General features: G+C 54.9%; 1 protein-coding gene across 2 annotated transcripts in view; it reads left to right on the top strand.

Annotated features, from left to right (window-relative positions):
* The first annotated feature begins 240 nt into the window (after positions 1–240).
* Positions 241–15079, top strand: part of LOC123406188 (CLP protease regulatory subunit CLPX1, mitochondrial-like) — a 34471-nt gene continuing 19632 nt past the window's right edge. For both annotated transcript variants that reach the window (XM_045099661.1, XM_045099660.1), the window contains exon 1: positions 241–1078. In XM_045099661.1, coding sequence (XP_044955596.1) covers positions 350–1078 — 729 coding nt within the window. In that variant the 5' untranslated portion in view covers positions 241–349. The remainder of the gene's footprint in view (positions 1079–15079) is intronic.

The raw sequence follows: 15079 nt of genomic DNA, 5'->3' as shown, positions 1-15079 counted from the left end.
TATACAAATGTATATAGACATATTTTAAAGTATAGATTCACTCATTTTGTTTCGTATGTAGTCTCCTAGTGAAATTTTTAAAAGGTCTTATATTATATTTTGGAACGAGATTACATTATACCCTCCGTTACAACTAGCCTTATCCGGTTGTAAGATTCTGGACTCGCCGTGCCGGAGTCCACGTATGTACAGGCCCCCACCACGTAAAAAGCTCACAAACACGCGAGGAAACAGCGCAGGAATAACCACACCCGCTACCACAGGAAACACGACCCATTCTCGCTCTCTCTCTCCGTCGACTCCCCCCCACCCCCAATCCGCCGCTCCGCACGCGCTTCTCGCCTCCGCCATGTCTGGCCTCCTCCGGTGGAGGCGCCTCGCCGCCGCAGCCACGCGCGCCGCCTCCACCCTGACCGCAGCCGAATGCTCCCCTGCCATCGCGGCGGTCCCGCCACCGCACCGGCTCCTCCAGGATCGGCGCAAGTGGGAGGGCCCCTCGTCCTCCTCCGGGGGCGGCTCCTCCTCGTCCTCCTCTAACGACGAGCCGGAGCCGCGGCGCATCCGCGCGGAGGCCCACTGTCCGCGCTGCTCCAAGCACATGGACATCCTCTTCTCCCACCGCGCCGCTCCCCGCTCAGCCCCCGCCGCTGCCGGCGGCTATCAGACGCTCAACCTCTGTCCCAACTGCCGCACCGCCTACTTCTTCCATCCCAACCACCTCGAGCCACTTCAGGGCACCTTCGTCGAGATCGGCCGTGTCCGGGCTGACCTGCCCCCGGACGGTGTCAGGGACCCGTCCTCCTGGAAAGCCATCCGTGCGAGTTCGTCTTCGCGCGACGATGGGGATGGTAGTGGCGTGGCCGTGCATGTGCCGCCCGGGCCACCGTTCCACCCTAGCCTTAACGTAGTCCGCGTAGCCGGAGGCGGTGGCGGGGGAGGAGCTGCTGGCGGTGGGGCCGAGGAGGGAGGGGGAAAGGACGGATGGGGCGGGTCGAACCTTGGGAAGGATTTTCCGACGCCTAAGGAGATTTCGAAGGGCCTCGATAAGTATGTGATTGGGCAAGACCGAGCCAAGAAGGTGAGGATTCTATACAACTCTTTGCTGTAGTCATGGTCCCGTTCATTTGTTTTAGTTACTGTTCATATTAGAGAGGGCATTTTGCGCTGTTTTTCGTCCGCCCGTGGGAAATATTGGGTTCTTAATGCTGAATCCAAATGTTAGGGTAACTCCAATGCATGACCCCAAATCGTCCGTTCGCGTCCGTTTGAGGGTAAACAGACACAAACCGTGGCCCAACGTGTGGGAGCAAACGAAAAAATGTCCGTTTTCGGTCCGCTTTCGATCCATTCCTGGCCCAAGTTTGGGCCGCAAAGCGGCCAAACAAACACGCGTGGACGGGCGCTACACGAGCCCTTGTCCGCCCTTGGCCCGTCCGTCGATGACACGACCCTTTTTCTTCCTTCCCTTTCCCCGCTCCTCCCTCGGCCCCTCGCCATCGCCATCGTCATGCTCGTCGTCCACCTTGCTTTGCCCGTTGGTGGAACGACCCCTTTTCTTCCTCCCCCGTCGTTGCTCCGCCTTCCGCCCGCAGTTGTCCACTTTGTTGCCTGCGAAGGGGCTCGATGTGCCCTTTTCGGCCGCGTCTCCACCACGGCCGCAAGGTGTTCGACGCTTTGCTCGCAAGCTATCATGGATAGCGGGGATGAGTACTTCTTTCACAACTTCATTTGTTCATTGGATGATTCGTCTTCAGACGATGAGGACATGGTGGTGGCAACATTTGTCATCCATGACCACATCAGTAGGATGCGGCCTCAGTTCAGGGGATCAATCCCTGGCCATGCTCCGGCCTTGAACCGTAATAGGGAGAAAGGGCACGACCTCCTGTACTCTGATTACTTTGAGAGAACTGCACTCCACAAACCGCATCAATTTCGTCGCCGCTTGCGAATGAGGAGGCATGTGTTCAATCGTATTCGGAAAGGAGTGGTTGCATATGACCCATACTTTGAATGCAAAGAGGATGCCCTTGGCAAGCTTGGCTTCTCTTCTTGCCAGAAGTGCACCGCGACTATTTGCATGCTTGCATATGGAATTCCTGGTGACCTTGTGGATTAGTATGTTCGTATGAGTGAGTCCACGTGTCTCCAGTCAATGTACAATTTCTGCAAGGCCGTGGTGGCCGTGTTTGGTCCTAAATACCTGAGAGAACCAAATGCCGTTGATACAGAGAGGTTGTTGACGATCAATGCCGAGAGGGGCTTTCCGGGCATGCTTGATAGTATCGATTGTATGCACTGGAAGTGGAAGAACTGTCCATTTGCTTGGCAGGGGCAGTACAAGGGACATGTGAAAGGTGCCACTGTCATACTTGAAGCCCTGGCTTCACAAGATCTATGGATATGACATTCTTTCTTTGTCATGGCTGGTTCTCATAATGATATTAGCGTTGTTCAGCACTCTCCAGTGTTTACAAGACTTGTAGAAGTCCACTGCCCGAAGCAGGGACGGACCCAGGATTTGAAAATTGTGTATTCAAAATTTCAAAGGCTAATTTCTTTGGAAAGCCTAGAGCCCTTGTTTTTCGGGAAGGTGCGGCTATGCTCTGAGTGCACACACACACGTCGTATAGCCGATTAACACTATATTGTACTATACTACTTAATAATATTACTATTGAAGGCTTGCAGAAAGCCACTGCTCGAAGCAGGGACGGGCCGAGGATTTGAAGATTGTGTATTCAAAATTTCGAAGGCTAATTTCTTTGGAAAGCCTAGAGCCCTTGTTTTTGGGAAAGGTGCGGCTACGCTCTGAGTGCACCCACACACATTGTATAGCCGATTAACACTATATTGTACTATACTACTCAATAATATTACTATTGGAAATTACATCACAAATTGCAAATAGTATTATTGCATTATACTTACTCTGTAACATTTTATAAGATGATTTGACAGTCCATGGTGGTGTAAAAAAACGTTCTTATGAAGGGAGTACTACTTAGTAACCCTAAGGGTGTGTTTGGTTGCATTCCCTACCTAGCATGGCTGTTCCCACCTAATACATGGTCAGTGTAAACATGTTGTTGTTTGGTAGTAATGTATGTGTTGATACATGCTCAGGTGAGACTTTGTTTGGTAGGCTGCACCTGAACAGAGGAGAGGAGAGGGAGGGAGATCGGAGCAAAGAGGAGGCAGGACGGCGGCGGAGCTACCTCGGGCTTGGTCGGGGCCGAGCAGGAACCGCGTCGCGGCCGAGGGCGAGCAGAGAGGCGGCGGCCGGGGGCGAGCAGGGCGGCGGCGCGTCGCGGGAACAGGTTAGGCGAACGACGAGAGGGCGACGGCGCGTCGTGGGAACAGGTGCGGCGAACGATGAGAGGGCAAGCAGGGCGGCGGCGCGTCGCGGGAACAGGTGCGTCGTCGCGGGAGCAGGGAGAGGGACGAGAGGCTGGATTAGGTCAGTTTGGGTATAGGTGGGATGGGTCTCAGGAGCCACGCTGAGCAGCGAAAACTTGATCGTCCGTTCGCTCGGGAGCCATGCTAGTGGGCCTTTTTGCATCAGATGGACCATGCTGAGTAGAGCTCATACACCCTACCATACAGACAAAAGTGGGTTGAGAAGGGAACTGCTGCCCTCATGCACCCTTGGTGCAGGCTACCAAACACACACTAAATGATTCTCGCGTCTTCACAATTCATTCTTGTCAATCACTACAACAATTTTGAAATTTTAATATCTTATACGGTACTGAAATAGGAAGTGTCAAATCTCAAAGAAGCCTTAGATTTCAGAATATATATACAATAAGGTAATCTTATACCAAAATAGGAAGCCAGTTAGTCAGATTAACTCACTCTTTTACAACAGAAGAAGCACGGCGGTAGTCTGAAGAACAACCAAAGAAAACGACGCAAGACGTTTTTTGATACACTCGGACGCCCGCGTGTACCAGACCCTCCGCACTATCGTCCGTCGCCCCTGCTTGCCGCAGCCGCCGTGCGCCCATGCTGGCGTGTTGCACAAGCTTACCTTGAGTTTGCGGCTGTTAGAGTATATATAATATAGCCATGTACCCCTTCGTATTCATCCCATTGTATAAGGGGTTTTCTGCATATAGTCCAAACCTGTACATGTATATATATCGGTTTATGGCCTCATCGGTTTATGGCCTCATGGGAATACAAGTTGCATATTTCTAACATGGTATTAGAGCCTAGGTTTTTTTAGCACGCGCAACTCGTGCTTGATCCTCTTCTCGTCACCGCCGCCGCGGTGTTTTCCTCTGGTCCTCTTGCGCTTCCTCCTCCTGGCCCAGGCTCGTCGGGCTGGTTGCTGGTGCGTTCCTGACGAAGCCATTTCGAGCAGCCGATCTCCCGTCCCGATCTAGAGCCGCCGGTAGCTGGCTCTCCTCCGATTGGATCCCGCAACCCATCCGGCTCGCCACGCCCTCGGATCCCGCCGCCGTCTGCCGTCTCCTCGACCCCGACCGTCGGATCCCGCCGCCGTCTCGCCGGATCCTCGCCCTAATCTGTCGGATCCCGCCGCTGTCTCGCCAGAGCTCGCCACGCCACCGGATTCCGTCGTTGTCTCCTCGCCCCCGACTGCCGGATCCCGCCGCTGTCTTGCCAGATCCAGTCGCAGTCTCGCCGGATACCAGTTGCTGTCTGATTCCGTGGCCGCCTCTGCTGTTGCCTGATCTCGTGGCTGTCTGTGCTGCTGGCTGGTCAACTGCTGGTGTCTCTGTTTGCTGCCTATTTCCAAAAAAAAGTCTGCTGCATCGGGCTACATTGCTGTTCCTCGTTGTCCGGTGATTTTTGATGGCACTAACTACACCGATTTCATTGGCTTCATGCGCATTCACATGTGTGGCATCCGTCTACGGGGCATTCTTTCTGGCGAGGTCCGTTGTCTGCCACGTCCGGTTCCTCCTGTGCCCCCACTCCGCTGACGCCATCGGTTCTTCCTGCGGATGCTAATCAGGCTGCGAAGGATGCAACTAAGCTTGTTGATGAGGTCGCTGTTCGTACTTATGATGAGCAGGTTTTGACTTATGAGGAGGCTCTCCAGGCATATCATGGTGCTCTATCTGTTTACACCCAGTGGCTTGATGATGATGCTCGTGCTGCAGCTGTTCTCACTGCTAGTGTTCTGTCTCAGTTTGCCTCAGAGTTTCTGGGCCTTCCTGCTGTATTTGAGATGTGGACGTGCCTTCGTCAGCGCTATGAGCCCTCTGGTGATGCCTTATACCTCTCTGTGGTCCGTCAGGAGCATGCTCTTCAGCAGGGTGACTTCACTGTTGACGATTTCTATGCACAGAGTTCTGCTATCTGGCGCCAACTTGATTCTCTCCGCAGTGCTGGTTGTCGTACTTGCCCGTGTTGCCAGGCTGTGCTGGTCAATTTGGAGTTTCATCGTGTCTACGAGTTCTTGTCTCGGCTTCGTAAGGAGTTTGAGCCCCGGCGTGCTCAGTTGTTTGCTCGTGGTCGTACTCTCTCATGGAGGCGCTTTCTGAGATTCGTGCTGAGGAGAGTCGCTTACGTGGCGCTGGTCTATTAGAGGTTCCCTCTGTGCTCGCTGCTCGAGCTCCCACTACGCCACATGCTGCACCGACTCCTCGCTCGAGTACTCCACCACTTTTTCTCACTCCTCCTGCCGGATCGGGCCGCCCTCGTCTACATTCCGGCTACTTCAACCTGGATGGTCATGTTGAGTCTCAGTGCTTCCGGAAAAAGAAACACCTGTGTTAGGCGCGATCATCATCTTCAGGGACTTCATCTACTATCTCGACATCTTCAGCCACCGCTTTGACTGAGCAGGATATTCTGAGACTTAAGCGTGTACTTGCTGCTTCAGGTTCTTCCTCGACGGGTACTGCTGGTTCTGTGACTGATGCTTCTCGCACTGAGCAACCACCTTCTACACAGTCAGGTACATCCCCATGGGTTCTGGACTCTGGAGCTTCTTTTCATATGTCTTCTCATTCTTCCACTCTGTCCTCTCTTCGATCGCTTGATTCTCCTGTTCATGTCCTCACTGCTGATGGTACTCCTCTTTCTGTCGTTAGTAGAGGCAATCTTACCACTCCTTATTCTGTCCCTGATGTTGCTCATGTTCCTAGACTTACCTTGAATCTGTTTTCTGCTGGTCAACTTACTGATTCTGGTTGTCGCGTCATCCTTGACGTTGACTCTTGTTCTGTCCAGGACCGTCGCACGCACACTCTGGTTGGGGTTGGCCCTCGCCGCCGTGATTCTCAGGGTTTTTGGGAGTTAGACTAGCTTCATGTTCCTTCCGTTGTCGCCACTATCGCCAGTTCTTCTGCTTCGGTCGCCTCTGCTACCAGTTCCTTCCAGCAGTGGCATCATCGACTTGGTCATCTTTGTGGTTCTCGTTTGTCGTCTTTAGTTCGTCGAGGTATTTTGGGGTCTGTCTTAGGAGATGTCTCTTTAGAATGTCAGGGTTGTCGTCTTGGCAAGTAGATTCAGTTACCATATTCGCATAGTGAGGGTTGTCGTCTTGGCAAGCAGATTCAGTTACCATATTCGCATAGTGAGTCAGTGTCTAAGCGTCCTTTTGATTTAGTCCATTCTGATGTATGGGGTTCGTCTCCCTTCGCTTCGAAAGGGGGTCATAAATACTATATTATTTTCATAGATGATTTCTCTCGTTACACATGGCTTTATTCCATGACTTCTCGTAGTGAGGTGTTGTCTATTTATAAGCGTTTTGCTGCCATGGTTCACACTCGGTTCTCTTCGCCCATTCGTGTGTTTCATGCTGACTCCACTGGCGAGTATATTTCTAGGATGTTGCGTGGTGTTCTTGCTGAGCAAGGGACTCTTTCTCATTTCTCTTGTCCTGGTGCTCACGCTCAGAATGGCGTGGCTGAGCGAAAGCATGTCATCTTCTTGAGACGGCTCGTGCATTGATGATTGCTGCCTCTCTCCCGCCTCATTTTTGGGCTGAGGCCGTCTCCACTTTCACCTATCTCATCAATCTACAACCTTCTGCTGCTCTACAGGGTGGTGTTCATTTCGAGCGTCTTTTTGATCGTTCTCCAGATTATTCGATGCTTCGCTTGTTTGGTTGTGTTTGCTATGTTCTTCTTGCCCCTCGCGAACGCACCAAACTGACCGCTCAGTCTGTTGAGTGTGTCTTCTTAGGCTATAGTGATGAGCATAAGGGCTATCGTTGTTGGGATCCTATCGTCGTCGGATGCGTATCTCTCGGGATGTGACTTTTGATGAGTCTCGTCCCTTCTACCCACGCCCATCTTCCTCGACCTTTCAGTGGAGGATATCTCTTTCCTTACTTTTCCTGATACACCTCTCAACCCCATCGAGCCTTTGTCTATTCGTTCTACTCCCTCTGCTTCTCCACCTCTTGCCGATTTGCCACCACCATCTCCCACGGTTTCCTCCCCTAGCATGTCACCGGATTCTACACCTTCATCTCCGGTGACTTCTTCCTCTTCACGCCCCGATTCTACCTTGGCGATCCCTCCTTGCATTGTTCCCTCTTTTCCTCAGTGTTACACTCGTCGTTCACGTCATGTGGATGCCTCTGCGGATGTGTCGTCATCCTCGTCTCAGCCTCCCTGTGCCTTGCGTTCTCGCCCTCGTCCGCCTGTTGATCGCCTTGGATTTCCCACCGCTGGTGCTGCTGTTCTTGAGCCGACTTCCTATCGTCAGGCTGTTGTTCATCCTGAATGGCAGTTTGCGATGGCAGAGGAGATTGCTGCTGTTGAACGCACTGGTACATGGGATCTTGTTTCCCTTCCCCCCGGTGTTCGTCCCATCACTTATAAGTGGGTCTACAAGGTTAAGACTCGCTCCGATGGTTCTCTTGAGCGTTATAAAGCTCGTCTTGTGGCTCGTGGATTTCAGCAGGAGCATGGTCGTGATTACGACGAGACTTTTGCTCCTGTGGCCCATATGATCACTATTCGTACACTTCTTGCCGTGGCCTCTGCACGCCATTGGTCTGTATCTTAGCTTGATGTTAAGAATGCCTTTCTTAATGGTGAGCTGCGTGAGGAGGTGTACATGCAGCCACCACCTGGGTATTCCGTTCCTGATGGCATGGTCTGTCGTCTTCGTCGCTCTCTCTATGGCCTTAAGCGAGCCCCCAACGCCTGGTTTGAGCGATTTGCCTCTGTGGTAACTGTTGCTGGTTTTCAGCCAGTGCTCATGATCCAGCATTATTTGTCCACCTTTCTCCTTGTGGTCAGACTCTTCTTCTTCTCTATGTTGATGACATGATCATCATTGGTGATCACCCCGAGTATATTGTCTTTGTAAAGGCCCGTCTTAGTGAGCAGTTTCTTATGTCTGATTTTGGACCTCTTCGTTACTTTATTGGGATTGAAGTCTCTTCTACCTCTGATGCCTTTTTTATATCCCAGGAAAAGTATATCCAGGATCTTCTTGCTCGTGCAGCTCTTATTGACGAGTGCATTGTTGAGACTCCCATGGAGCTCAATGTTCACCTTCGTGGTACTGATGGTGACCCCCTGCCTGACCCGATGCGTTATCGTCATCTTGTTGGCAGTCTTGTCTATCTAGCTGTCACTCGTCCGGATATCTCTTATACGGTTCATATTCTGAGTCAGTTTGTCTCCGCTCCCACCTCGGTTCACTATAGTCACCTCCTTCGTGTTCTCCGATATCTTCGGGGCACGATCTCTCACCGTCTATTCTTTCCTCGCTCCAGTTCTTTACAACATCAGGCCTATACGGATGCTACGTGGGCTAGTGATCCTTCAGATCGCCGTTCACTTTCTGCTTACTGTGTTTTTCTTGGTGGTTCTCTTATTGCCTGGAAGACGAAGAAACAGACCGCAGTTTCACGTTCGAGTGCAGAGGCTGAATTGCGAGCGATGACTCTTTTGACGGCAGAGGTGACTTGGTTACGGTGGTTACTTTAGGATTTTGGTGTTTCTGCCACTACACCTACTCTGCTCTTATCTGACAGTACAGGTGCTATCAGCATTGCGCGCGATCCTGTGAAGCATGAGCTCACCAAGCACATTGGTGTTGATGCTTTTTATGTGCGTGCTAGTGTGCAGGATCAGGTTATTGCTCTTCAGTATGTGCCTTCCGAGTTACAGTTGGCTGGTAGAGGCTAGGGTTCTACCAGGTCTTGGACGTAGGTTGTAGGGGTGGAAGTGCGGGCTGCAAGGTTGGGGACGCCGGCGCCGGTGGTTGGGTGCCGTCCAAGCGTCAGGGCGCGTCCAGCTCGCCGGTGTCAAGGCGCTGGCGTAGGCCCTGCACGTCCGCGACCGTCGAAGTTGCCCGGCGAATGTCGTCGCTGAAGACGAAAGATGGCCCGGAGCGGATGCACATGATAGTGCCAGCCATGGCGACGTCGTCCGCGACATCCTCAGTGTCGCGGCGGGACAAGGCGTCGGCGACCGTGTTGAGACGGCCGGGGCGGTACTCGACGGTGAAGTCGAAGCCGAAGAGCTCGCTGATCCACTGGTGCTGCGGAACGGTGGAGAGGCGCTCGTCCAGCAAGAACTTGAGGTTGTAGTGGTCCGTGCGCACACGGAATGACCGGCCCCAAAGATAAGGCGGCCAGTGGCGCACCGCCTGAACCAGCCCAATAAGCTCGCGCTCGTAGGCCGCGAGCTTGTGATGGCGAGCGGCGAAGGGGCGGCTGAAGAAAGCGAGCGGTCTCTCGCCCTGGTGGAGGACGGCGCCGAAGCCGATGCCAGAGGATTCGCAGTCGACCACGGACGGCCTATCAAAGTCCGGTATCTGGAGGACGGGTCTCGTCTTTAGCGCCCGCTGGAGAGCCTCGAATGCCGTAGTCGCCTCCTCGTCCCAAGAGAAGGCGTCGCGTCGAAGGAGACGCGTCAATGGCGCGGCGATGAGGCCGAAGTCCCGGATGTACTTCCGGTAGTAGCCGGCGAGGCCCAAGAAGCCACGGAGCGCCCGCGGTGATCGCGGGGTCGATCACGCGGCGACGGCGGCGACCTTGTCCGCGTCCATCGCTACCCCATCCGCCGAGATGACGTGCCCCAGGTACGCGACGGAGGTCGTGCCGAACGAGCACTTCGAGCGCTTGAGGTGAAGACGATGCGCTCGAAGCTCGTTGAAGATGATGGCCACGTGCTGTAGGTGCTCCGCCCAAGATGCACTGTAGATAAGAATGTCATCAAAGAAAACAAGCGCAAAGCGGCGCAAGTATGGGCTGAGCACGTCGTTCATCAGGGCCTGGAAGGTCGCCGGCGCGTTGGAGAGGCCGAACGGCATCACCAGGAACTCAAAGTGGCCATGGTGAGTGCGGAACGCCGTCTTCTCGATGTCGTCAGGGTGCATGCGCACCTGATGGTAGCCCGAGCAAAGGTCGAGCTTGGTGAAGAACCACGCTCCGTGTAGCTCGTCCACGACGGGGATGGGGAACTTGTCCTTGGACGTCAGGGCGTTGAGGGTGCGGTAGTCGATGCAGAAGCGCCATGTGCCGTTGGGCTTGCGCACAAGGAGCACCGGGGCGGAGAACGGCCATGTCGAAATCCGGATGATGCCCTGCGCGAGCTTGACCGCCACCTGACGGTCGAGCTCGTCTTTCTGCAGCTGAGGGTACCGGTACGGGCGCACGACGACAGGTGCCGTGTCCGGCAGCAGGTGGATGCGATGGTCACAGGGCCGCGCGGGAGGGAGGCCCTGTGGCTCGTCAAAGATGTCGCTGTGCTGCTGCAGGAGGTCGGCCAGGAGGGGATGCGCCTCGTCCAGTGCGACCGCCATCAACTGGAGTTGCGGAGTCGCGGCGCCGGAGCCGCCGATGCCTGTCCACTGAACGCGACGGCCGCCCTCGCGCCAGAAGATGAGGGACATCACATCGAGGTCCCAAAGGATGGGGCCGAGAGTGGACAGGAAGTTGATGCCGAGGATGAAGTCGTAGCAGCCCAGGTTGATGCCGACGCAGTTGATGGAGAACGGCTCGTCGTTGATGAGGACGGGAACCTGCCGCGCCACCCCCTGGCAAGCAAGGCGGTCCCCGTTGGCGACGGTGACGCTGAACTTCTCCGAGCCCGCGGTTGGAGTGCGAGGCGGCGCATGGCGTCCCCGGACAGGAAGTTGTGCGTTGAACCCGTGTCTACGAGCGCGGTGAGACGCTCCCCGTTGATCGTCACCGGAAGCAGCATCGTCTTTGCCGTCTTGATGCCAGCCATGGCATGAAGCGAGACGACGAAGGCGGTCGCATCGACCGGCCCGTAGGTCGTGACGCCGGCCTCGGAGAGTGTGGTGGCGTCGAGCTCCGCGGTGAGGGCCTCCACCTCTGCGTCGTCGACGGTCTCCAAGTAGAACAGGCGGGCGCACGTATGACCCGGCGTATACGGCTCGTCGCAGTTGAAGCACAGGCCCTTGCGGCGCCGCTTGAGCTGCTTGGCCGACGTCAAGCGCCGAAAGGTGCGTGTCGGCGCGGGGGCAGTCGCAGTAGTGGCCGGCAGGGCGGGGCGTTTCGGGGTGGCGGCCGCCGGGGAGGGGCTGGTCGGGGGACGCGTGCCGCGGCCCGGAACGCCTGCTGCAGGGCGTTGGCGCGCTGCTCGTACGCGCGTGCGTAATACATGGCCGTCTGCAGGTCCCGGGGGTCGCGCATCTCAACGTCGATGCGGATGTGGTCGGGAAGGCCGCCGACGAAGAGCTCGGCGCGTTGGCGAGCCGTGACGTCAGGCGCATGGCAGGCCAACGTCTGGAAGCGGTCGGCGAAGTCCTGCACCGAGGTGGTGAAGGGAAGGCGACCGAGCTAGGCCAGGCGGCTCCCACGTATGGGGAGGCCGAACCGGAGGAGACACAGGTCGCGAAAGCGCTCCCACGGAGGCATCCCGCCCTCGTCCTGCTCGAGGGCGTAGTACCACGTCTGGGCGGCGCCACGGAGGTGGTAGGAGGCGATCCACGTGCGGTCGGACGCCATGGTCCGCTGCCCCCTGAAAAATTGGTCGCACTGATTGAGCCAGTTCAGGGGGTCGACGGTGCCGTCGTAGGTGGCGAACTCCAGCTTGGTGAAGCGGGGTGGCTGCTGCACGTGTGGCGAGGCCGCGTAGGCGCCCTCGTGACGACCCAGGGCGGCAGAAGGAGAGTGTTGCGGCACCACGGAGCGCCCGACGTACGGGTCAGTGGACCCGCCGAACCCCCGAAGGTGGTGGCGGGTGGCTGCAACACCGTCGGCTGTAGCGGCGCCGTCGTGTAGGTCGGCGTGTCGCTCCACGTCGGTAGCGGGGACGGCGACGGCGGCCACAGGACCTGGGTGATCGGCAGGCCCTGCAGCGCGACGGTGGCCGGGGGCGGTGGCGCGAAGGGCGCCGCCGGCGGAGGCGGTGGTGGCGGGGTTGCGTACGGAGCCTGGAGGAAAGTCTGGAGGTTCGAGACCGCCAGGGTGAGGTCGCGGATCGCCGAGAACATCTCCGCCGGGGAGAGGAGAGAGGACGGGGGCGGCTTCGGCCGCCAAGGCCACGGTACCAGAGGTAGCCGGACCTGAGGTGGCCGCCGGCGGCGGCTGGTGCGGCGGCGGCTGCTGCTGCGAGGTGGCGGGGAAGGCAGTGGTGGCGGCGGCGGTGGTGGTGGGAAGGTCCGACAAATTCATCGAACCCAAGCTACCTGATACTAAATTGGTAGAGGCTAGGGTTCTACCAGGTCTCGGACGTAGGTTGTAGGGGTGGAAGTGCGGGCTCCGAGGTTGGGGACGTGAGAGAGAGAGAGAGAGACGGCTAGGGTTTGGGGCTCCCGTCTCCTGAGGGAGACGACAACAGAATACTGTTTATTGTCTGCTTAATATCGAAGGGGTACATGTGTTTATATAGGAGGACAACCTCCACTAAACCCTAGATAACTTGGACTCTAATATAACTTGGACTGTAATATAACTTGGACTTCTAATATAACTTAGACTCTAATATACCTAAGATAACTAGGGCTAAGCCCGTAACTAACCCTGCCCATTGGGCCTCCTCCGTTGGTACGTTCTACCGGTCATAACATTGCCGGATTTCCTGACGAAGGCACAGACTAGAGCGCAACATGGCTTCTATCTCTCCAAACTCGGTGTTGTTCATCCACCATGAGTTTGGGGGGGGGAGTATATATAATATAGCCATGTACCCCTTCGTATTTATCCCATTGTATAAGGGGTTTTCTGCATATAGTCCAAACCTGTACATGTATAAATATCGGCCTATGGCCTCATGGGAATACAAGTTGCATATTCCTAACATCGGCGATGGAATTTGGGGTGGCGATGCGCTGGTTCTCTGCGTCGTGTGAGCGATCGATCATGCCATGTGGCTGGGCTAAGGCTAACCGGTTATTCTCATATTGGGCTTGGAAAAGAGGAAATTATGGGCCTATGGCCATGTGGGGTGGAAAGGAAGAACATCAGAGCTGGGTTGTCCTTGTATTGGGCTGAATCTGTGCACGACATCAGGTTTCTGGTCAGCTTCCGTTTTCTCTACATGTATGTATACTATACACTTCATATACATAGTATTTGGACAAAAATAATGGGTATTCAAGTGAATACCCTTGAATTGAAGCGGGCCCGCCCCTGGCCCGAAGGTCAACTTTAAGACCAATGGCCACCATTACAACAAGGGATATTACCTAGCTGATGGTATCTGTCCCCAGTGGTCCACTCTTATGAAGACCATACCCAATCCGCAAGGAGAGAAGAGTCAGAGGTTTGCACAAATGCAGGAGAGTGTTGGGAAAGATGTGGAGCGTGCATTTGGTGTGCTTCAGTCTCGACAGGGTATCGTTCAAAACCTTGCATTGGCATGAAGCACTCAGAAGCTTTGGGAGGTGATGACTGCTTGTGTGATCATGCACAACATGATTGTTTTGGATGAGCGTGATGGCAAAATCTACGACCAAGGGTTTGATTTCCAGGGTGAGAATGTTGAGCCTGAGCACCCACCTCCTGCAACCTTGGAACAGTTTGTCCAATTTCATCGTGAGATGCATGATCGGAACACTCATAGGCAGCTTTGTCCAATTTCATTGTGAGATGCATGATCGGAACACTCATATGCAGCTGTGGTCTATTAAAAGACTATTTCGAACATGGAACTATTTGTTATGTTTGGTTTGAACTACTTTTGCTATGCTTGATTTTATTGTACTTGGCCTCGGGCGGACGAGATGGGGCAGAAGATGCGGTTGCGCGTTGGGCGCCTGGCCGGCGCAAACGCATATCCTGGTGGACATGGCCCCATTGCCACCCCAAACGGGTGAAATCCGGACAAAACGGACGTCCGTTTGGGGTTGTGCATTGGAGTTGCCCTTAGGTCTTACTGCAAAAAGGCTTTCGCCCCGCTTTATATATAAAACAACGACCATCATCAGCCCGGTACAAACGCACGCCACCACAACACACACACCCAAGGCAGGATACAAAGGCGCTGAGCGCAGCAACATCACCCTAGCACTACGAGAGTAACCGGGGACTTCAACCGTGAACATGCCATCATGAAGAGATGAAGCCGCCTACGCCGAACCGTGGGCTCCAACGCGGTGCCTTCAGGAAGGTTACGATGCCGTAACGCCGCCGCCGCCCGATTCAAGAACCAGAGTTTCCCCTCGAGCCACACGATGGGCAATGATAGCTGCGACGACACCTTCAAGAAGGGAACGATCTTTGCCGCCGCCGGTCCATCGAAGATAGAATAGGTTTTCACCCCGGCCAACAGTCACTGATGGGGTTATAGTCCTAGGGTAGGGTCATAGGCCTGCCCTATAAGTCCTACCCAAGGACTACCCTTCATAAGGGATAAGACCCTCAGTCAGTTCCGACTGACTTATGGACTTCCTATCATCCAGTTGGTAACAAATCCTCCACCATTCAGTCGGAGATGAGCATTCGGAATGTATCAAACTAACCGACTGGATTCCACTCTGTGCATCGTAACCCCTCTGGAGGGAAACGGTCGTACGTTTCCATGTGCCTTTATTAGCATTTAAGACATACGTTACCTGTAACGTAGGCATTTATTCGCCACTACTCCACCCCTATGCACCGAACCGTTGTGGAGGGTAGCGCACTCTATATAAGCCGCCCTCCCCATTGGTGCAAGGGTTC

This window comes from Hordeum vulgare, chromosome 6H, assembly GCF_904849725.1.
Source record: "Hordeum vulgare subsp. vulgare chromosome 6H, MorexV3_pseudomolecules_assembly, whole genome shotgun sequence".
In the NCBI taxonomy this organism is placed as follows: domain Eukaryota; kingdom Viridiplantae; phylum Streptophyta; class Magnoliopsida; order Poales; family Poaceae; genus Hordeum; species Hordeum vulgare.
Note: the sequence above shows the minus strand (reverse complement) of the source record. Positions and strands in the feature narration are given on the sequence as shown.